The sequence below is a fragment of the Schistocerca nitens genome, chromosome 1 (assembly GCF_023898315.1).
Source record: "Schistocerca nitens isolate TAMUIC-IGC-003100 chromosome 1, iqSchNite1.1, whole genome shotgun sequence".
Taxonomy (NCBI): Eukaryota; Metazoa; Arthropoda; class Insecta; order Orthoptera; family Acrididae; genus Schistocerca; species Schistocerca nitens.
In genome coordinates, this window is record NC_064614.1 from 579061049 (window position 1) to 579085680 (window position 24632).

General features: G+C 42.0%; 1 protein-coding gene across 3 annotated transcripts in view; it reads right to left on the reverse strand.

Moving 5' to 3' along the window:
* The window catches only part of LOC126255312 (coiled-coil-helix-coiled-coil-helix domain-containing protein 1), an 86276-nt gene that overhangs the window by 23779 nt on the left and 37865 nt on the right, over positions 1-24632 (reverse strand). For all 3 annotated transcript variants that reach the window (XM_049955385.1, XM_049955384.1, XM_049955383.1), the window contains exons 2-3: positions 18823-18966; positions 15471-15589 (exon numbers count right to left, since the gene is read on the reverse strand). In XM_049955385.1, the coding sequence (XP_049811342.1) occupies positions 15471-15589; positions 18823-18949 (246 nt within the window). In that variant the 5' untranslated portion in view covers positions 18950-18966. The remainder of the gene's footprint in view (positions 1-15470; positions 15590-18822; positions 18967-24632) is intronic.

Here is a 24632-nt window from a genome sequence, read left to right on the forward strand (position 1 = left end):
AAGAGAACAGAAGCGTTTGAAATATTGTGTTACAGAAGAATGCTGAAAAATTGAATGGTAGGTAGGATAACCAATAAAAAGCTGTTGCATCAACTTGGAAAGAACAGAAATTTATGACACAACTTGACAAAAGAAGGTGTATCAGTTGATAGGACACATCCTGAGGCATCGGATTCAATTTGATGTTGGAGGGAAGCATGAGGTCTAAAAATTGTGAGGGAGGCCAAAGCATTATTACAATAAACAAGTTAAAGTTGATGTGAGTACTGTAGTTATGCAGAGATGAAGAGGCTTGCACAGGATAAACTAATGTGAGAAGCTTCGTCACAGCAGTGTTCAGACTGGAGACAACGATGACAAGAATAAAAACAAGAACAACATTTCCGGAACTTCTATGGAAGGGATGGATAAAGGCAAAGAAAAATTTTGGAATTTTAGTTTATGAACAACTCTGATATACTGATGTCTTAACATTTCAGTTTTTCTAATACCCGAGAAAGTAAGAAATCTAATGTGTTCCAGAGATTCACAAACAGAATATATGTGAGAGAATTGTTCCTTCTCCATCAGTCATGCAGTTAGGCACAAGAAGTCATGAAATTTCTCAGTGGCCACTTTACATATTCTGGAATCCTCTGCAGCGGTTTTTATGATTATGGAACTGAGTGTCATCTAACTTAAGAAACCCGTGTAAATTTTACACATAGCCATTTTTAGCATATAATCCAACTCTAATCCATTTAGAAGGACCTTACACCTGCCACACTTAGCCACAATCACTTTTGTGAATCAATTATTTTCTTTGGCATTCCAGCTTATTTATTCCACAATTGCTATGTGTTGACATTTCTTCACTTTAGGTTATAGCACGTTATTGGGACTGCCTCTGAAACTTATTTTGGTTGGTGGAATCATGTCTTCTTTCTGACAGTTTTTTTAAATTCAGAAACAATTTTTTCAGATTCAATTAAATTTAATTATTTGCCACATGAATACCAATTACAGTTATGACCATTGTTTTAATAATACAGCCTGCAATTTTATAAGTTATTACTTTCATTTACTACGTTACTAAAACTTTATGATTGCACATTTAATCAAAAGAAAAAGAAACCTACTGTAGAATTTGGTAATTATGCAAACAGTAGCATACAAAAAATTCTCATCCCTCCTAATTTCTTAGCTGCAGATTCTTTCTCGAGATGCAAAACAGAGAAAATGGAAAAAGAGAAGCATATAGAAAGTCAAAGTAAGTCCTATAATACTCAGCTTCAGTGACAGGACAGACACTACCCATCTTTGTTGATTAGTAGAAATAGTTTGCTGTGCATTCTGCTGGCAAGTCAATGAAGTAGAAAGTGCATGACAGTATTAAGAAGAGGAATGTGATTAATGTGTGCACTAGTAGTAACATCTAGTGTGTTAGCAAGCAAGTGTTGAGTCTTTGGCTATGTGATAGATGGCAGTTGAATTGTATATTACTATGTGACTCATTTGTTTTTATACAGAAACAATCAGTCTGAAGGGTGGTTCTGTCAATCGGAGACTTTTGAAATATATATGGTTTTCGGGCAAGACGTCGGATGTCATAGTGAAACCTCCACAATATTTCATCAGTGCAACTGGCCGACATCTTCAGGTGCGACGAACACACTGCTAAGGCAGGACCAGAGCCCCCTATTTATGCCAGTGTTAGGCAGGAAGTGCGTATGTGTGGAGGCGCCAAATTCAATGGCCAATAGTGACGATATCAACTGATAGCTAGAAGGACAGCAACGCCACCTACAGGATGAAGAACCAAAGACTTCGGCGCACGCGAGGAGGCTACCGCCGCTGCTCTGCACTGCCATCGGCCGCCCCAGCGACCTCTGTCGGAAGCCGCAAGTGCGGAGGCTGCCACTGCTACTCTGCGCTGCCATCGGACGCCCCAGCGACCTCTGTCGGAAGCCGCAAGCAAAAATGCGCGTCCACGTAGGCGCCTCGATTATCCTCCCGTTGTCAACAGAATATTTATGTTGCTGGTGAATCGTCATCCGTCTTATGACCAATAGTACTCCTCTCTGCTCGGAGCGACTTCAATATGACCAGTGCAGGATCCCAAGCTGTACTAAGCTGAAAGCCCGTGTCTCTGTTTACAAGATTCGTCGAGCTACGTATTTCCACTGCTTCCTTAATAACACTGTCCCAGTACGAACTCGTCGATGGAAGAATTTTGGTATGCTGATAATTCATAGAATGGCCTGTACTGAGACAATGCTCGGCCACTGCAAACTTTTCTGGTTGCTCCAGACGAGTGTAGCGTTGGTGTTCAGTACATCTCTCTCCTACAGTGCGACAAGTTTGTCCGATGTATGACATGCTGCAGCTACAAGGAATCTCGTAAACACTGGCTCTTCTTAGGCCAAGGCTGTCCTTAGATGAGCCCAAGAGAGCTCTGAGTTTTGCCAGCGGACGAAAGGCACGTTTAACTTTATGCCTCTTCAATAATCTTCCTATTTTTGAAGAGACACCGCCGATGTATGGCAAGATGACCATTCCCCTTTGTTCTTCGCCTTCTTCCACTTCCTCATGTTGGGTAACCCACTTCGGTTGTAAGGCATGACGAATCTCCTGTTCGGAGTATCCATTTTGTTGGAAAGTGGTACGCAGATGGAGCAGCTCATTGGATAAGCTGTCTGAGTCTGATATGGCTCGAGCTCTGTGAACCAACGTCCTCAGTACGCCACTTTGTTGCGAAGGATGGTGACAGCTGGTGGCCTGTAAGTATAAGTCCGTATGCATTGGTTTACGGTACACTGCGTGACCTAATGTGCCATTTTCTTTTCTCCGTACCAACACGTCCAGGAATGGAAGTTCGCCGTTTTTCTCCATCTCCATGGTGAACTTGATGTTGGGATGAAGCGAGTTAAGATGCTCAAGAAAAACATTCAGCGATGCAATGCCGTGAGGCCAGATAACAAAGGTGTCGTCCACATATCGCCAAAAACACATAGGTGTCAAATCCAACGTCTGGAGTGCTCTCTCCTCGAAGTCTTGCATGAAAAGATTAGCCACAATGGGTGACAAGGGACTACCCATTGTGACGCCGTCAGTCTGTTCAAAGTACTGTCCATTAAATAAAAAGTACGCCGAGGTGAGCACATGTTGGAATAAGTCTAAAAGTTCCCCATCCAGCTTCTCGCTAATGAGCAACAATGATTCCTGCAATGGTACTCGAGTAAAAAGTGAGACTACGTCAAAACTTACGAGTATATCTGATGGTACAAGTCGTAAGTTCTTGAGCTGACGAATAAAGTCTTGTGAGTTAGGGATATTGTGGAGTTTTCACTATGACATCTGACGTCTCCCCCGAGAGCCATATATACAACATGTCCGTCGGGAAAGCCTCAAGCAACACACTTTTTAAATAGTTGTTTGTCTTCTGTGATTTGTGTTTCTCTGTCAGTGTGGAGATAATTTTAAATATATGTGAAAACATGATATTTCAAATGTATTACTCAGCTATAAAGACATGAACAGATGAAACTGAAGGAAGTATGATGACAGTTACTTGAATTTTCGTTTCACGTGTACTACTGTTGGAAATGAATGACCACAATGTGTCATTTATTTCAAAGTCCTAGCTACTGGAAGCAGGGTTTATAATAAAATAAAAGGACATTTTGAGACAATTAACATGGTAAACAAACTTATAAAATACTTTTCCACAAGTCAAAAGAAATGAAAAAAGAAAATCACTAAACAAGCGATGATTCCTACAAAGGCTCTTTTTTCATCTTACAAAACCACATACCGTGTAGCAAAGAGCAAGAAACCTCTCGTCACAGCTGAAGACCTTATTTTATTAGTTGCTCTGGACATAGTATCAACAGAGTGACAATTATTGAACTACATGAAATAAATCAGTGTAACTTCTGAACAGTTTGTGTTAGGTTAGGTTAGGTTAGGTTAGGTTAGTGTTGTTTTAACGTCTCGTCGACAACGAGGTCATTAGAGACGGAGCGCAAGCTCGGGTTAGAGAAGGAAATCGGCCGTGCCCTTTCAAAGGAACCATCCCGGCATTTGCCTGAAACGATTTAGGGAAATCACGGAAAACCTAAATCAGGATGGCTGGAGACGGGATTGAACCGTCGTCCTCCCAAATGCGAGTCCAGTGTGCTAACCACTGTGCCACCTCGCTCAGTAGTTTGTGTTAGGACATTCAAACTACACAGTTGGCTGAGGGACCTGATGGGAATTAGTAAGCGCAAGGAATCCCACTTTCTTTTGTATGTGTTTGTCAATAAGCAAAATTGGCGCATTTGGGGGACTGAGAATCCACGTTTCAGGATCGAGAAGTCTCTTCACCCTCAACGGGTGACTGTGTGGTGTGCAATGTCCAGTCACGTAATAACTGATGTGATATTCCTTGAGTACCAAGCAGTACATGAAGGTTTTCAAAGATGATTTCATCACTGTTATCCAAAGTGACCCGGATTTCAACAAGATGTGGTTCTTACAAGACGAAGCACGACCCCATCGAAGCAGGAGAGAGAGTGACATCCTGGACGAGCACTTTGGTGGCTCTAGGGTAGCCGAGGCCACTGGCATGGGTCTGATTGGCCACCATATTCTCCAAATCTGAACACATGCAACTCAGTTTTGTGGGGCTATATTAAAGACAAGGCATACAAAAATAACCCCAAAACCATTGCTGAACTGAAAACAGCCATTCAGGAGGTCATAGACAACATCAATGTTCTGACACTTCAGTGGGTCATATAGAATTTCACTATTCGTCTGTGCCACATCATTGCCAATGATGCCAGGCATGTCGAGCATGTCATAACCTAAATCTGAATATCTGTAGTGATGTTTACATGTTGAACCAAGTGTGTGCATGCCATAGTTTGTAAATAATTTACTTTTTTTTCATACCGTTCAATAATTGTCACCCTGTATTATGATAGGTGAGTCAGCTGCTAAGTAAATGGCAAGTGGACCTTTGTTAGACAATACTATTAATCATCAAATACTCAATAAAGCTGACATTCATGATAAATTGGTTGAAAAAGTCAAAGGTAATGGTAATTATACTATTCAGTAGGCTGAAGCTACAGTCAAACACAATGATGCACATCTAATGTGTTACATGTGGTTTATACATGACAACAAATTTTGTGAAGATCTTTTCTGCAGGAAAATAATTCTTGGGACAAAAAGTATTTGTTTGAAATACTACACTTTTACACAATTGTGTCAGCTTAGCTTGTTCAAGAGAAATATTTGAGTTCTAAGAAGTTTATACACAGTGTCTTTGTTCTGCAGCTGGCATATCTTTGCGACCTCTTTGAAAAACTTAACTCACTGAATGTATCCTTTCAATGTAATTAGACCAACATTCTGCGACTGTAAGACAAAATTTCAGCTTTCTGAAAGAAAATACTATTGTGGAGGAAAAAGTCTGATGATAAACATATAGGCCTACTTTACATTTTCCCTGCTCTTCGCGCGGTTTTAGAAGATAATGACATTTAGTTGAGTGACAAACTGAAGTCTGTTTGTGGATCATTTAACTGAGTTCAGTGATTAGTTTCTAAAGTACTTTCCAGAAGCAACTGATCAACACAATGGAGTCAAATATCCTTTCAGTAAAGAATTTCTATCAACGCTTACCACTGAAGAACAAGTGTAATTTACTGATATTTCTTTAGACTGCACACTAAAATCAAAGTCTGTTTCCTTGTCGCTGCCTTAGTTTATGGCTGGGGTATGGGTATCTAAGAGTTTTGACACCTTTTGCAGCCTCCTCCTTATGTGAGGTAGTTTTTCAGCTTCAGCAGCCATGAACATGAAACACAGAGAGTGAATGAATGTGGGAAAAAAAACAAAAATTCAAGTCACAATTTCATATCTCGTGCTGAAATTTGAAGAACATCCTTCTCTTTAATTTTGTTGCAAGGATGAAATGTAATAACATTAAAAGTTGACTAAAACATGTTGTGTCAAAAGTTAATACAAATGAAATATCTACCCCTATTCATTTTTTTAAACTCAGGTTTGTTAACCGACATACTGCAAAAGGAACTGCATGTGTTTATGTTCAGGTCAAGGGAGCCATGGACCCAAAAGTTTGAAAACTACTGTTTTAACCCATAACTCCAGCACACTGTGTGTCAGTCAGAAACTGTAGTGAGTGAAGTGTTATGGAACAATGTGTGTATAGTGTGTGCAGTGACTGATAGTGAGATATGAATGAACAGTGTGGCATTACATTATTTAATAAGTTATTTGAAAAAAAAAAAGTATTGTATACCAGGAGTAAATCTAATGATTGTCTCTAACTAGAAGACTGTAAATATGTGTGTATAAGAATCAGCTTATTTTAAATTGGTCTAACCTTTTAAATACGTTGACATGTCCTATATCCTTGTAAAAAGAGATCTACGGATGAATAAAGCTGCTGCTGCTGCTACTGCTACTACTACTATTACTACTATCTCACTCATTATAGAGGGCTGTGTTATAACCTTTAATCACTAATAAATTGCGTGGATATACAAAAGTAGAAACAATAGCGGGTTACATGCTATTAACTCCGTATCTGTCATTCGACTGCCGTGCCGTGACATGCGGCCGGCGCCGTTCATAGCCAGGTGGCGCTCCCGCGCTCGGCCGAGCTGCGGAGCACCTCTATCGCCGTGTTCAGGTACTGACGTAGCGGCACTTTTAAATCTCGTGACACTGTCACAACACTTTTCCCCCCCTTGAAAAAAAAAAAAAAAACACTCACTTCCTTGGAGACACGGACAGTGCGGGGACATCCATGGCCTCTTGGGAGGCCCCGAGAAGATCCCGCGGAGAAACACGAGAGTATGGTCGAAAATGTCCAGGACGGAAGCTTGCGCGTGGAACGTGCCACCTGGATGAGATGATGGGTGAAAACTCCGGAGCAGCATCCATAGGTGTCGTGGACCTGGGGGTGTGCTCCAGCGGAGGAGGCGGCGTCGCGACTGGGGCCGGTTCCAGCGTACTTGGAAGCGGTAGCGATGTCGGCTGCAGCAACACGCCCGGAAGATCGGCAGCAGCGACAGGACTGGCTTCTCGGGCTGGTGGAGACGAAAGAAGGGGCAGTGGCACTGGCGTGGCCACCACTCGTGGGCGCATCTGGTCGTAATGGCGAACAACCATGCCGTCGTCCGTACGTATTTCACAAAGCCGGCGGCAGCGAAGAGCCTGGACCACCCCTGGAATCCATTTAGGGCGAGATCCATACCCTCGTGCCCACACGTCGGCGCCCACCGAGTATTTTCCCGCACTAGGGGACACAGTACAAGGCCCGACAGGGTGAAGCAGGTGCAGTAGAGTGCGCGGTTGGCGGCCATGCAAGAGTTCAGCAGGGCTGCGATCACCCAGAGGCGTGAAGCGATAAGAACTCAGAAATTGCAACAGAGCGTCATCTGTGGAAAAATCACTAAGGAATTTTTTCATCTGGCTTTTGAAAGTGCGGACAAGGTGCTCGACCTCCTCATTCGATTGCGGATGGAAGGGCGGTGCTGTAACATGATGAATCCCCCAATGGCCTTCATGCAATAGTTTGAGAACATCTTTGCGAAGAGAGGCTGGCACCACGACCCGTGGAGATACGCCATCCGTGGCCAGAAGAACAACACCCTCACGAACAGACAGACGAAGGCACAAGGCATGGTAGTTGCGAAGGGGATCCGATGCCCGGCCCTTGGTCCTGTCCGGCCAACCCCGTTGAACAAAACCGATCACCTGACGCAGGACCGGGTCCCGCGCAGTAGCTGACGCGACCTGCGAACCTGTAAGTGGAAAACCCTTGACCACACGATGTTCTTCCTCATCAATGTGGAAACAGAGTAGTTCATCTTGATCGAAAACCGGGTCGGGGCCCATCGGCAAACGCGACAACGCGTCAGTGTTGGCATGCTGGGCCGTGGGGCGATAGTGAATCTCATAGTGAAAACGAGACAAGTATAAGGCCCAACGTTGCAGGCGGTGAGCTGCCTTATCTGGAAGCGACGCCGAGGGGCTGAACAGAGAGACCAGCGGCTTGTGGTCGGTGATGAGGTGAAACTTAGAACCATACAAAAAAACGCTGAACTTTTTTAGAGCATAAATGATAGCGAGCACCTCCTTTTCGATTTGAGAGTAACGCCGTTGGGCATCGTTGAGGGTCTTGGAAGCGTAGGCGATGGGTCGTTCCGACCCATCCTCATACCGATGGGCGAGAACAGCCCCTAGGCCATACTGTGACGCATCAGTCGCCAGAACCAAGTGCTGACCCGGACGGAATGTGGCAAGACAAGGCGCCGACTGCAAATGAGCCTTCAGGCGGACAAAAGCCTGCTCACACTTGTCGGACCAACACAAAGGAACGTTTTTGCGTAACAGCTGATGCAGAGGATGAGCCACCGCCGCCGCAGAGGGAATGAATTTGTGATAATAAGCAATCTTGCCTAGAAACTTAGGGCGAGCTGTAGGTTTAAGAGTAATGTGGGCTTCAAAATCCTTGGCACGACCCAGACCAGCAGAGAACACGGACGAGAATTCAGAACACAATCCATCCAGCTGTTGATACGGAATATCTTCAGATATGAGGTGCACATCATCAATGGAGAACCCGAACAACTGGAAAGCATCATAACCGAACAGGTTTTCCGTGCCCGCATGATCCACGACATAAAACGTGAGGGGCCTAACAACAGACTTGTAGGCAGCGGAAGCATCAAACTGGCCAATGATAGGAATTTTCTGCTTATTATAAGTTCGCAGATTTCACGTGACGGGAGACAAGGGAGGGGATCCCAACTCCAAATACATGCGAGAATTAATGAGAGTTACTGCAGAGCCAGTGTCCACTTGCATGCGAATGTCTTTATCCAGAACACGAACAGTAACAAACAACTTATTTGTTTGAGAAAGCACACAGTTAACATCCATGTCCGATGCCTCGTCCTCGTCGACAGGAACTTTAGGGGACTGACACACAGAAGCAATGTGACCTTTTTTCCTACATGAATTACACGTGGCCCAACGTTTTGGACACGCGGCCCTGTCATGCTGTACGAAACAACGTTGACAAGAAGGAAGTGCGGAACGAACCTGCTTCTGTGGTTGCTGTTTTCGCTGCGAGCGTGGTGGCCCAACGCGACGTTGTTGATGCGAGTGAACCGCCGCCACATCGTCGTTCCCCTGTGAAACAGGCAAATTGTCTGCGTCGAAAGTGGTCTGTACAGCGCCTACATCACACCACGTGTCTATTTGCGCACCAACAGCGTGAGACACTTCAAAAGATTGAGCGATGCTGAGAACTTCCGACAACAACGGGTTTGGCAGTTGTAAGGCACGTTGCCGAACTTTTTTATCAGGAGCAAGCCGTAGAATAGCGTCCCGAACCATTGAATCAGCATAAGACTCATGATGAGTGTCCGTGACAAACTGACATTTCCTACTCAGACCGTGTAGTTCCGCCACCCAAGCCCGGTAAGATTGATGGGGCTGTTTACGACATCGGTAGAACGCGACGCGGGCGGCAACGACGTGGGTGTTTTTTTGGTAATAGTTAGACAATAATTCACACATTTCTTGGAAGGACAGAGAGGCAGGTTCCCGCAGAGGGGCTAACTGAGATAGCAGCTGATAGATCCGTGGGGAAATCCAAGATAGAAATAACGACTTACACATAGGAGCGTTGACAACGCCAAAAGCCAAGAAGTGTTGCCGCAAACGCTTCTCATAATCTTCCCAGTCTTCAGCGGCCTCGTCGTAAGGAGGGAACGGAGGCGGAGAAGAGGAAGACAGATGATGAGTAAGCGACGTCGACAACGCCTGAATAGCAGCCGTCAGCTGTGTTTGTTGTGCCCGAATAGCAGCCGTCAGCTGTGTTTGTTGTTCAATGAGCGCTTGCATAAGCTGTTCCATGTCTGCCCCGACACGAATACACAATTCCACAACGCAGGAAAAAAAAAATCCGACCTCGTCGCCAAAAAGTGTTATAACCTTTAATCACTAATAAATTGCGTGGATATACAAAAGTAGAAACAATAGCGGGTTACATGCTATTCACTCCGTATCTGTCATTCGACTGCCGTGTCGTGACACGCGGCCGGCGCCGTTCATAGCCAGGTGGCGCTCCCGCACTCGGCCAAGCTGCGGAGTGCCTCTATCGCAGTGTTCGCGTACTGACGTAGCGGCACTTTTAAATCTCGTGGCATTGTCACAACAGGCTGCTGACTCAGTTTTTCAGGATAGCAAATAGTAAGTTGTGGTACAGAAAATGGCCCAGAGATCACCAGTGCATGTGTGTTTGTGTGTGTAGTGAATGAAGTGTTATGAAACAATGTGTGTCTAGTGTGTACAGTGACAGATAGTGAGATATGAGTGAACAGTGTGGCATTACATTATTTAATAAGTTATCTGTAAAAAAAAAAAAAATATTGTATACCAGGAGTAAATCTAATGATTGCCTCTAACTAGAAGTCTGTAAATGTATGCGTATATGAATTAGCTTATTTTAAATTGGTCTAAACTTGTAAATATTTTGACATGTCATATATCCTACAAGAGATCTACGGATGAATAAAGCTGCTGCTGCTACTGCTACTACTACTACCCCACACCTTCGCTAGTCAAATTCTGGCATTAAAAATTTCTTCCACTAACAGGATTCAAACCTATTCCCTCCGGGCTCAAAGTCACACTATTAGTGACCTTCATTGTGGAGATGGGTGATGTGGAAAGTATGAGGGGCACACAAATAAAAACCGGACACCTGTCACACTGGGATCATGGAATGGTGCCACTCAGCAGTAACCATCACACATGTTAAGACATTTATCGCACTGGGAGATGAGACAGTCAATTCCTGTTCTGCAGAACGCAGTAGGCTGCTGATGGATCCACAACCACACCCACTCTTGCACTTCCTCGTATGACTGAACCTGACATCCCTACAAGTCTTTTTCAGGCTGCCAAAGACATGACAATCACACAATGAAGGATCCAGGCTTATGGAGGATGCTGCAGTGTTCCCTAACCAAATCACTGAAACGTAGCCTCTGTCCAACTGCCAGTGTGGAGACAGGTGTTATTTTGCAAAAGGATGATTCCATCCAACAGCATTCCCGGGCCTTCTGACTTCACAACATATCACAGTGTCTTCATAGTGCTGCACATTGATTGCAGTTTCATACTCAAGGAAATCGAAGAGCAGAGGTCCCCTGCTGTCAATGAAGGAGGTCATCATAACCTTATCAGAACTAGTGTGAACGGCTTATGACTTCTTTGGTGGGGAGATGTGGGATGCTTCCACTGCTGGATTTGCCATTTGCACTTGGGATCGAAATGGTGACACCATGTTTTGTCCCCTGTGATGAGACAGGACAGAAATGCATGCCCTTCCCCCTGGCACCATAGCAGATGACTCAGACTGATACTGTCCATATTCTGTTCCTCAGTCAGGTAATGCGACATCCACTGCACACAAATTTTGCAGTAATGCGAGTGGTCTTTGATGATGGCATGTGAGGAGCCTTGGATAATGCTGACCTAAACATGAATTTCACCCTCTGTGATTTGTCAGTCTCCCTGGATAAGGGCATCAATCCGCCCCATCACATCAGGAGTAATGGCTCAAAGGGACTTGCCTTGGGCACAGATAACCTTGGAGTGATGTATGCCCTTCCCGGTATCTCCTTTTCCATTCACGCACACACATCAGGGACATGCCACATTCACCATACACAGCGGACATGCAAGAATGAATTTTGTGTACTCCAGCACCCTCAGCCACCAGAAAATAGCCACACTTCTCTACCCTTCTTTGAGTGCCTCTATGTCAATAGCTTGGTGAACATATTAGACCAGTCCACCAACAACCAAGGTCGTAACACAAAAACTGCGTGCACCTGTGATGTGGCACTATACTGTTCCCCTACCACAGTGGTGACAGTATCAAATGTAAGAATAGTGGGGCCATCTGTTGCGTGGACTGTGTACTACAGTGAGTGTTCAGTTTTCATATGAACTGCCCTTTATAGATCAAGACAACGTCAAGAAAAAATTACTTAAACCTCAAAATCCACTGACAGAAAAAAAAAAAAGTGTAACTAACATCAAGCAGGGAGAACAGAGGACAGGTGATGACTTAGAGGAAACAGGTCAAATAATACAGTACAAATGTGAGTAGTTGTGTTACGACAAACTCAGCACCATTTTCAATCTTCAGCCTGTTGAATTCTAAATGCATCAATTAAAAGGTGAGTATAGTTATTATTTGTTTTCAATCCAGGACTTTCAGTATCATTCCAAAACAGAAATTTGTCATATTTTCAATTGACTTGGAGTAACAGGTTATTGAAATTGGTCCAGCACTTCAGAAGTATTTATGTGTTTAGGAGACCAACACTTGGGAACTTGATACTTGACTTCAGTTTTAAGTTGCCCACAGTGATTCAATAATATGACATTACATTTTACATGTAGACTATGCCAATATGGTTCCTGTTTACAGGCTGTGTGGTGGATGTTTTAAGTGCCAAAAGAATGGTTATTAATACCCAAGGAAGGTTGAAATGATGACTAGTTGAGTGTTGTGTGGTCGACCGGCATATAAACAAGACTAAAAACATTGCTTGGCTCTCAATGTCCTGCTTTGGGACTAACCAATACAAAAACCACTAACACACACCTACTTTGTCCCAGCTTTTTACATTGGTCCAGCACTGCAGCACAACTGGAGTTAGGCACCATCTCGGGGCATATTTGAATGGAGGGAAGGGTAGCTGAGGGCTGGGAGGAAGAAGCAGCATGGGAGCAGGACATGAGCAGGACAGCAATGTGGTAGAAGTGGGCTTGCCCTGCCACATGCAGTAGTAGTAGCAGTGTGTACACACAATGAAGTGGAGGAGTGAGTTGGGAAGGGAGTGGGATGGAGCAGAGGAAGAGGGAGACAGTACAGAAGAAAGTGTGAGTGTAAACTAATAGGGTAAAATGGGAGGCACAGGAGCAAGGGTGGAGAAGGGTGTGAGCAAGGGGTGCTGGAAATTTATACCGGGAGGGATACGGGATCAAAGGTTGTCTTGCAATGGGAACCCCCCATCTATGCAATTCAGAGAAGCTGGTATTGGGAGTTAGAGAGAAGGGGGAAGGGAATTCAGATGGCACAGATTGTGAAACAGTCACTGAAGTCGAGCATTATCATCGGCTGCCACCAAATGAACAACTCTGCTCTTGGCCGCAGGTTTGCAGTGGCCATTCATTCAGGTGGGTTACTGATTGGTGTTTATGACCACATAATAGTCTTTGTAAAATAACCTGCTGGTATATGACATAAGAGCTTTCACAGGTGGTCCTGCCTCCGATAGGGTAGGGTATGCTTGTGACAGGTCTGGAATGGGATGTGCTGAGTTAGTGTGTAGAGTAGACCTGGCACAAGGGTATGACCCATATGGAAACGGGTTAGGAGAATGTGTGGAATAAGGTGGGCAGAACAGAACCAAACTTTCACTTTGCAGTGGAGAGGGCACTGATATGAAACATCCCAGCAGATTAAAATTGCACCAGAACGAGACTTGAACTTGGAACCTTTGCCTTTCGGGGGCAAGTGCTCAGTCAGGAGAGTACTTGCCCACAAAAAGCAAATGTCCTGAGCTTCAGTCTCAGTACAGCACACAGTTTTAATCTGCCAAGAAGTTTCATATCAGTGCACACGCCACTCCACAGTGAAATTTTGATTCTGGAAACATCCCCGGGATGTGGCTAACCCATGTCTCTGCAATATAATTTCTTCCAGGAGTGGCTCAGGTAGCTCAGTCAGTACAGCAATTGCCTGCGAAAGGCAAAGCTCCTGAGTTCAAGTCTCGATCTGGCATAGTTTTAATCTGCCCGGAAGTTTCTGGACCAGAATATTTTGTAGGTTGGATGGGTGGCATAAGACCACCTGGGCACTCCTCCAATTCGTTGTGTGCCACACACAACTCTTCCTTGGTCATCTTCCCTTCACCATTCCCTCCCCCTTGCTGTCTACTTTTCTCTCTCTTCATCCTTCTTCACAGTTGAGCTGCAGTATTAGAATGATGTAGCTATCATGTGTACATGTATTTTGTATTAGTTAACACCACAGAAAAAGTTCAGCAACATTTTCAGTCTAATTTATTCACTTGTTGAGTGATCAGCACCTCAAACATATGGTGAGTGGTTACCTTGACTCCTCACATTATTCATATTCCACCCAGGACTGTCCAGCATCACAAGAGTATCACAAGCAATTTATAATCTCAAAATGATGGACTCAAAAGTGATGTGTTGTTTTTTTAATAAATTTTATGACAATGATACAATATTCCACACACATATTTCATTTGAGTACACCAATTAACATGGAGTAAATGAATCTCTTTCATAAAGTAGCAAGTAGTTCTCTGACAAGTGCATGGAAGAGCTATGATGGCTTTCAAAGTGTTCATCAAATACAGGTTTAACACAGTCAGGAAGAGAGACAAGTAACATTGAAATTTGGTTGACCAATAAATGTACTGTCAGTTACATTTATACTGTTTACAGGAGAAGCTATTTTCATTGTGACAGCATCAATTTCTACAAATCACATTTGTGTTTCAATGTAGATAGAAATGTTCTTTGCAAAAGACATTCTCAGCTTTACATTGTTCTAAATGTATGATGTGCTGTATTTACATTCTGTAATTACCATGTGTCCAACATATACAAACCTACAACAAACTGCAATCTGTTCCTTATAACTTGCCATCCATTTTCCATAGACTGCAGTGTAATTAATTTAAAGGAACTTAAAGATGGTATGAAGTTTTTATCAAATGGAGTGTTCACCTTTCTGAACATTCATGACTTATTGTGAAACTGTGACTCAAATGCAAACATTTGCCAGAGCAGGTAATTCTGTTTGAACTGAAACATTCAGAAATGTCTACTGGTAAGGAACACTGTCTAATATATCATGAGTGTTCTATTTAAATAGTGTTGCATGTATTGCACTGCACAATTCCTGTCCCAGCACCTCTCAGGAGTGATGGTTTTCTCTATACTATAACTTCCTAACATAACGTTCCTCCATTTTGATCTTTGTATTTGCAGAAGGAGACTTACGGCGTCAAAACTGACATCTGTTCTAAGTCAATACTTCATTTACTGCAAAACTTATATGTACGGTATTTGGGAACACACCACAGTATCTGTCCCTAGAAATTACAAATATTTCTGGTGTCATAAGATAGAAGTCATTAAACATGTTACTGGTGCTAAAGATGTAACATTTACTGCTGATAAGCATGATGCAAAGTTAAAACTCCTGCCATACTTTCCTTAACATAAAAATACTTTCCCTCAAAAGACTACATCATATTTCACCAAAAAATTACTATCTCACACAGCAATATCATCTTCACATCACACAATAACTGAAAGGAATAACAAAAATTATTACTTACATCATATTCCTTCACACAATCTTGGAAAATTTTAATTTCACTGGAGCACATTGCCTGATCAAATTCATTTTGCTTCAGGCATGCTAGCATGACTGCCATTTCTTGTACACAGCTAGCCTCTGAAAAACATGTAAGAAATACATATGATATCAGGTTTCAATTAAGGGGCATGGTGTAAAAACCTGTTAAGTCCTTTTTGGTCAAAAATGAGTTATGGCATGCAAAGTTATTTACACTTTTCAGTGTGCAATGATCAAACTTCATGACCTACAGGCAGAGTGATACTAGTTATCCAGTAGATTCCAGGGGAAAACACAGCATCAAGCGCAACTGGGTCAGCGAAAGTGATTTGTAAATGTGAGACACTACAAACAACTGAAAGAGCGCTCAACAGCAAGAAAGATAATCTCAAAAAGGTTTATTTGCCACTAAAGCTCAGTGATAAATAAAAGTACAACATTGTAGCCTACTTACAGTAACATGGGCCTGATGTACTTAAGCATTTGAAAGCTGAAAGTTGTAAAAAGAAGAGCAAGCTATAATTTTTACCACCATAGGTATTTCAATGTTAACTTCAATATTTCATTTGGAAGACCAAAAAGTGATACTTATGAAGAGTTTGTTTCTTTAGAAAATTGATCTTGGATTCTGCAGGCAATTTTAAATGTATGACTGATATATACTGCTGCAAATTACATGAAGCACAGATGTTCATGTAAACAGAAGGTGATGCCAAAAGGTCACTGATGAGGTTGTATCTGGCTTACAATGGTATCTAAGGAAAGTAGTTTCATCTGTTTATTTTAAGACAACTGTGATTTATAAAACAAAAACAGTACAGTGATGCACTATCTGTTTAGCTTTACATCAAGTGGAAAATTTCACAAAATTTTGCACTACTTCCTGAATGAGGCCACTTTTTCTTACCATGTGATGGGAATTTTGGCATTGTGGAGAAGAAAAACAGGTTTTATGCAGCCTTCATACTAATGAGGAATGGCATTCAGTGATTATGAAGACAGCAATGTTTTTTCTGTTACTCCAGTCATACAGAACATGTTCAGAAACTTCAAAAAGTACTTCAAGCTGATGTTTAAGACAAATATGAACTCAATAAACAATGAGCCTTTTAAAATTTCTGAATACAAAATATTTCAATACAGCTTGGAGGATAAATATAAATTAACGTCAGTAAAAAACAACAGATAACTGCCATTTTACAATTCGAGCCTCTCAAGAAAACATTTAATGTTTATAGCACTTTCCCAGAAAAATTATTTTATGATGGAGTTTGACCTCTGACAAATCTGACTAGAGTGTTGTTATGAAACTAGTACATAAATGCACTGCTGTGCAAAACTTATGGATAAAAGTAATTTCCACATGATGTGTCACTGCCCAGTAATGTAACTCAATGAAACTTAGGCCATACATAGAAAAGATTGCTACAGTTGAGTACAAATTGTAAATGAAAGAAATACTCAATAAAACAAACAGAATGACACTTTCATTCAAAGACAATAATTACACTGAAGTCACAATAATTTATGATGGCACCCTGGACATTACAAATGGTGGAATCGTGTTCTTAATAGGGTGTGTGATCACCTTGGACAGCAATGTATGCTCTGCAATGTGCTCCCATGCTGGCCACAAAGTTGATACGGTGTTCCTATGGTAGGCCATTCTGTTCTTCCACTAGCATGGTTCACAATTGCTAGATGGTCACTGGTGCATGCGGACACACTACAATACATTTCCCCAATAGGAGGAATAGGCAGGCCACCTGTGCTGTTCAATGTGGCTGTACACTGTCACCCATAAAAGAGAAGTCAAGGCCAAATGCACACCTGAAAGACACACATGAGAAAGGATTACAGTGTCACGATAACATTGACTGGTGAATGCCTCCCACACACCATAACAACTGGACGACCACAACAATATTGTTCGGCAAGTTCTTTTGTGCGTTAAATGTTTCCACCTCTCACAATATGAGGATATATAATGCACCCAAATACATTGTCAAGCATGATAGTTTTGGTGGTCCAGCAGTTATGGTGTGGGGAGGCATATGTTACATGTGTGTGCTCACCTTCTTTGAACATGGTACACTCTCTTGGAATGAGAGGACATTTGGTGAATGGATTAGCTTTCCAATTCCCCTGACTTAAATCCCATCAAGCACATGTGGGATGCATGCACCAACAACCATCTACCGGTTGTCTACTCCACTGGTGGAGGAATAGAACTCTCTACCACAAGAACTTCTTATCAACTTTGTGGCCAGCATGGGAGCACATTGTAGAGTATGCCTTTTTATCATACACTGTATTAAGAATCACACGCCACCTTTTTTGATGTCCTGGGGGCCATCATAAATCACCATGACTTCAGTGTAATTATAGCCTTTGAATGAAAGTGTCATTTCTGTTTGTCTCATTGCACAGTTCTTTCAGTTACCTTCTATACTGTACTGTGGCAGTGTTTTCTACATATGGTCCAAGTTTTATCGAGATAGGTTATTTGGCAGTGACACAACATGAGAAAGTTACTTTCATCCTTCAGTTTTGCATATCACTGTACATCCCATCAGCGAACTTCAAGTTTTATAACAAATGTCTTGTGTTTCTCGCTGTAACAGATGAATGTAAAATGGTCAGTAATAATGCTGTATAGTTCTCTGAATAAAAAATCCTTGACATGCAGGAGTTTATCTATGAACACACATTAAGTTTATTAGCACTGAAGTACACACTTTCAACTTCATGTTAAATAATTTTGCAGTGAGGACATTCTACATTGAAAACTGAGGGGCTATACAGAGTAATGATTGTAGCATTGAAACAAAGTTTTACTCCATACTCAGAAAAATATGCATATTCTATTCCTGGAATATATATGCATATTCTATTCCTGGAACAAATTTTAGGGTTTGGTTCACTAATCAATCAAGCTTTCAGTTCTGAAATACTACTGGAAAATCATTGCAGATTGGAAGTGAAGGAGAGGAGCAGTGGCAGATTGGTGAATATTTATTTTCCAAGCGCTGTCTTGGAGTCACTGGTGTAACAAGTGGACATCAACTCTGGCAACCTGTACCTTCCTAATCAGTTCAAAAAGATAAAGCAAGTTTAAAAATAAATACTGACTTCGTTAAGACACTAACTTTAGAAGAGTTTGTAGTAAAAAGTTACCATTGCAAGGCTGTGTTAAGAACCATCTTCCTTTATATGGGTTAAACTGGAACACTTTCATAAATAACAAGTACTACTAATGTTCATATTTCTTCATTTTCTTGTTGTTACATAGACTTATGCACATTTAACATAAATTTAAATATTATACGTACTTGATGTTTTGTCTCCTTTCCCAGACACACTTCCTTTCAGCTTCAGGGGTAAAATCTCTTGAAAGGGAACAGGTTCCATTTGTGGCCTACGGCCTGGACCTTTAAATAATGCTGTAGTTAACTTCATGCCTGGTGTCTGACAACCTGTGCATGAAAAGGAGATAATACGTAACGTGACTTTTTAGTTTTCCTCAGTGTGACTGATAGCTGGTATGCTTTTAGGTTCCTAGCTGAGTCAATTATTTCATTTCTGCACACAATATTTCAATAACTTGCTGATGGTATAAGATTGGTTGCTGAGCATGAGGTCTATATCTGGTTTGAGTGAAGGTAGTGAGTATACATAAAAGGACTATTTAAGGAAATGAAGACTGTGATGTTACCATATTGTGCTCAAAAATGAGATGATCAACTCTGAAATAAACCTAAAAACTTATCTATATTTAGAAATTAATGCAGCATTTGAAACACAGGAATAGTGTATGTAATCTCTCAGGTTTATCAGCATGTTTGATTAAAGGTGGGCTTGTGTGTGTTCTGCCATTTTATGCATAATATTTCAACATTTGACCCAGCTATTTTCTTCATGCTCTGCGAATGTTGGTGTTATGCGTACTCGCTGCCTGGATTCCAACCAGACTGTGAACTATTGTTAGTCCCACACAGCTATTTAAGCTGAGTGACAGGATCAGTTACCTCTCCTCGATGTGTTGGTTAAGAGAAGAAAGGATGGATCCCTTGGTATCAATGTATGTAGAAAGTCGATGCACACTGGCCTCTAAAATTAGTAGACGAGTTATGCTATTTGGCTAGCAAAATAACGAATGAGGGCCGAAGTAGAGAGGATATCAAATGCAGACTGACAACAGCAAGACAAGCATTACTAAAAAAGAAGAATTTTTTTAACATGAATATAAATTTACATGACAGGAAGGATTTTCTGAAGATATTTGTCTGTGCCCTTAAATGGATGTCAAATATGGACAATGACCAGTTCAGATGAGAAGAAACTATAAGCTTTTGAAATGTGGGATTACAGGAGAATGCCTACAATTGAATAGGTAAATTTAATTCCTAATACGAAAGAACTGAACCAAACCAAGGAAAAAAATTAAAATTATGGCCCAAGTTAACTAAATGAAGGGATCAGTTGATAGGCATAGCTTGAAGCACCAAGGAACTGTCAGTATGGTAATTGAGGGAACTGTGTGTGTGTGTGTGGGGGGGGGGGGGGAGGAGGCTGCTGCTACTACTACTACTATTACTACATGCGTTCTATTCTCGACTGTGATGGAAACTTATTTGCATTATGAAATTATGTATATAACTACACACATCTATTACTTTATAAAGCAGCTTCAAGATTAATCATATAAAAACCTTTAAGTATTTTTTACCATTACATCTAATTCTTCACAATGATAATTGCAGTGTCTTATTTCTCCATATTTCTGTAAACTGCAGCAATAAGCGTATCCAGCAGAGATTCCTGCTTCTGTTGCTCCATAAACCTAGTCAAGAAAACTGAATAGATTGCAGTAGTACTGATATTTAAATAAAGTCGTTAGTCAACATTATTTTCATACCTTTTTCTATGCTTAAGGTGTCTGCTGATACGGGATTTGGAGCAACATTCTCCTGATGAAGTACTTTTATTTATTAGTTTTAGATACGGAATCCAAGGATGTCACCTGTTTTTCAATTTGCAGATCTGTCAGCTTTACAACAATAGTTTATGTTTAAAGAACTGGTATGTTGACACTCATCTTCAGTCTCACATACTATAATAATATTAAACATTTTAAAGAAACAGTAATGTTAAATAATGTGAGAGGTTTCAGTTATTTTCACTTATGTAAGACAGCATGGACAAAGTTTTCAAATCAACCCACAAATCTATTGCATAAGTTTTTTGTTTACATCAGTTTGTAACAGGCTAATGTTGAAATACAATCTGTGACTCATATATAAAAAATAGGTTTCATGCTCCTTTATGATGACTGTTGGCTGGTCAGATCCGACTGCAGTTTCCTATAGGACGGTAGCTAGATAAAATTATCAACAAAAATAAGACTCTCAAACATTTTAAAACTTAGAACTGTGACATTTATTAGGAAAGTGTAAAGGTCAAGAGGCAATGTCAATAGTAAAAGCTGACAGACAATGATGTTTCCCTCTCTGAACTGGATACAATATTAACATAAAAGTTTTTGGAGTATAGTGCTGTGTCATAATGTAAAAAACTATACTAGAGAAACCAACATGTCAATCACAGTTACAGTGGTGTCCATCAGTAGACGCAGAAACATTATTTCTTTAGTATATGTTTTTATATTATGACACAGTATAATACTCTGACAACTTTTATGTCAACTGACTCTGGCCACGGAAGCCCATGCAATTTAATGGTTATAAATTGTTTCGAGAATAATCACAGTGGTACGAGTCTATGCCCTTGAAAGTTTCATTCATAAAGCTGCCACAATATGTTGTACTTCAATACGGTATTGCAGATGATTGGTGCCAGGAGGGTGCAGGGGGTTGGTGTGTAGTTCCAGACAAACAGTCAGAAGTACGAAAATATCTTGCTAAAATCATTCGACAGCCAAGATCGCATAAATATTTGTTTATTTAAGACAACCAATTTTAACAGACTTTGCTGTTATCTTCAGGTCTTAAAAAAGCTCTTTGTTATGAAACAAGTTCATTTTACGTTGGACTTGATGGCACATTGTCATGTGGATAAAAATCAGCACATTATAAAAGGTTTGTCATAACTAAAATATTAAAAAACATAATGCACCTCGTACAAATGGCCATGTCCATTTATAATTGCTCACAGTTGCTTATTACATCACAAATATTTTAGTTATGACAATCCTTTTATAATGTGCTGATTTTTATCCACATGACAAGCTGGCATAATACCTCTCAAAAACAGTTGTTTTAAATAAAGAAATATTTAGGCAATCTTGGCTGCTGAATGTGTTTTAGCAAGTAAAACAGATCACTCCTTTGGTCTTCTCAAAACAAGAAAATTCAACCAAACTATCTTTATTACAGCTCCCTGCAGTCATTCAGTACAGGCAAGAGAAGCTGGCTGAGGTGTTCAGCGGCTTCCTGCATGTGTGCGTGTCATCCCACAATGCTGACAGAGTGCAGCGACTGGCTGAGTGGTAGTGTGTGAGGCAACAGCCTTTGTCAGTGACAACTCCAGTCCCAGTGGCTGGCTACACAATGAGTGTGTTGGCATGACTTGCCTGTCGTAGCCCAGAGGCGACATAATGGCCACGATCCTCTGCTCTGCGAGGATGGCCGGCAAGCTGCTTCCCAGGGCCGGTGCTAGTATGGTGATATGGTAGCTACAGCTCCTGTGGTTTCAGGGCAGACTGCTCTATCATACAGTCGAACTGTGGTCCAAAAACAGCATTCCAAATGTTGCAGCAAGTATCACAGCCCGTTGTTGTAGAGCTGCGACACTAACACAAGAGACTTTAGTACAGAATGGATAGTTATTTATACGCTTTCAGGCTGCACTTCCTTGAGCTTTGCTGTGCCTTGCGGCACTTATGCTGAATATGCTTTGCAGACTTATGCCAAACACCTCTGCAGCTGATGGTGTGGAAAGGCTTCCACCTTCTTCCTCTCATGCACTGTTGGGTCAACTGCATCCACACCTCGCCAGGCCGGTTCACCTCACATAGCTGCAACGACTCTGTTGTACTTTGGAAAAAAAAAAAAAAAAGAAAGTGTGGTGTCACCGCCAGACACCACACTTGCTAGGTGGTAGCTTTTAAATCGGCCGCGGTCCGTTAGTATACGGCGGACCCGCGTGTCGCCACTGTCAGTGATAGCAGACCGAGCGCCACCACACGGCAGGTCTAGAGAGACATCCTGGCACTCGCCCCAGTTGTACAGCCGACTTTGCAAGGAACGGTTCACTGACAAATACGCTCTCAATTGCCGAGACGATAGTTAGCATAGCCTTCAGCTACATTTGCTACGACCTAGCAAGGCGCCGTATTCAATTGATATTGAGATTCTATTAATGTATCATCAAGAGTGATGTTCTACAAATGTGGATTAAAGTTAAGTATTCCAGAAGCTACGTACTTTTCTTTATAGCATTCATTACGTATCCTGTTTCAGACCTCACGCCAGCCTGCGTGAGTTTAAGCGCGTTCCTTTCGGCTTCCTCTCATTGTGTCTAGGCTGTCTTGTCTAGACACAACATATTTGGCGACGAGTCTCAAAAGAGGATTTAGCGTTCGTATTGCCCTAATTTACTTGTGTCATGGCTTCGCCACAATCTCCAGATGTACTGTCCGAATTTTATCGCTTGCAGAATCAGCAGACGCAGGCGTTATTGGATGCCCTTGGACAGCTCGTCCAGGGTCAACGTGCAATGCAAACCGATGCGGCAGCCGCCGCTCCACCGCTACCGCAGCCACAACACGCAGTTGCACCACCTTTTCGTCAATTCGATGCGGCGATGGAAAGCTGGACGGAGTGGTCACGCCAATTTGGATTCCATCTCGCCGCCTACAGAATTCAAGGTAATGAGCGGCAGCCTCACTTATTATCATGTGTCGGCGTCCAGACGTACCGTGTGATAGTGAAATTATTTCCCCGACGTGACGTAGCAACTCTGTCCTACGAAGAAATTTTGTCTGCATTAGATGCATATTTCAAGGAATCAGTCAATGTAGTTGCAAAAAGGTATACGTTCTTTCGTACAAAACGTACGGCCGGTCAAACTAATCGGGAGTGGGTTGCAACCTTGCAAGGCCTTACAAGGGATTGTGCTTTTGAGTGTGAATGTGGACTCCCTTATTCAGATACTATGGTACGTGATGCAATTGCACAGAACGTTTCTGATGTTCGTATAAGAGAACAGATTTTGAAACTAGTCAATCCCTCCCTTCAACAAGTGATGGACATATTGGATAGGCAAGACACACTTGACTTTGCTCAGGAATCGTTTGAAACTTCGCCGGCTGTGTGTCACGTTAACCAGCCCGCTGGGCGAGCTGCACGGAACAGCCCTCGCGCTCGTCCGCGCAGCTGCCGCCAAGCTCTCAACCACGTGTCCCGCGGCAGCAAGCAAATGCAGTGCTAAAATCATGCTCGCGGTGTGCAACCAGACATTCGCGTGAGAATTGCCCGTCACGCCAGGCTATCTGCTTTTTCTGTAATAAAAAAGGACATGTTCAGAGTGTTTGCCAGAAAAAGCTCAGAACTGACACTAAAAACCATTCCAGGCCCTTTGCTTCGCGCCGGAATCGAACCAAGAATACTCAGGCTCGTGAACCTTTGCCCATGGACATTCATGTAGTTAATTCCACTCCGCCCAGTGCCACTCTCTCTAAAAGTGACTGTGTGCGTCCCACAAAAAGTGTGCGTCGACATCGCCGGAAATCACGTCAATTAGCAAGTGATTCTGTACCAGTGTCTGTTCAAATTGCACGAGACAGTCGCTCTTGTCATCAACAGGACAATAAACATTTTGTAGATTTGGACTTTCATGGCAACGTGATCCCATTCCAGCTCAATACCGGAGCTGCAGTTTCATTGATCAATAAAGACACGTACAAACAACTGGGCACAACTCCGTTGCGTGCCGAAAATGTTACGTTAAATAGTTATTCAGGTCAGAATATCCCTGTGTTAGGACAGTGCAGCCTTCTTGCAACGTACAAGGGACAAACAAAACTTGTGTCTTTTTACGTCCTTCGTTCTTCTTCTGCAGTGAACTTGTTTGGTTTAGATTTATTTCAGTTGTTTAACTTGTCTATAGTAAATCAGGTCCT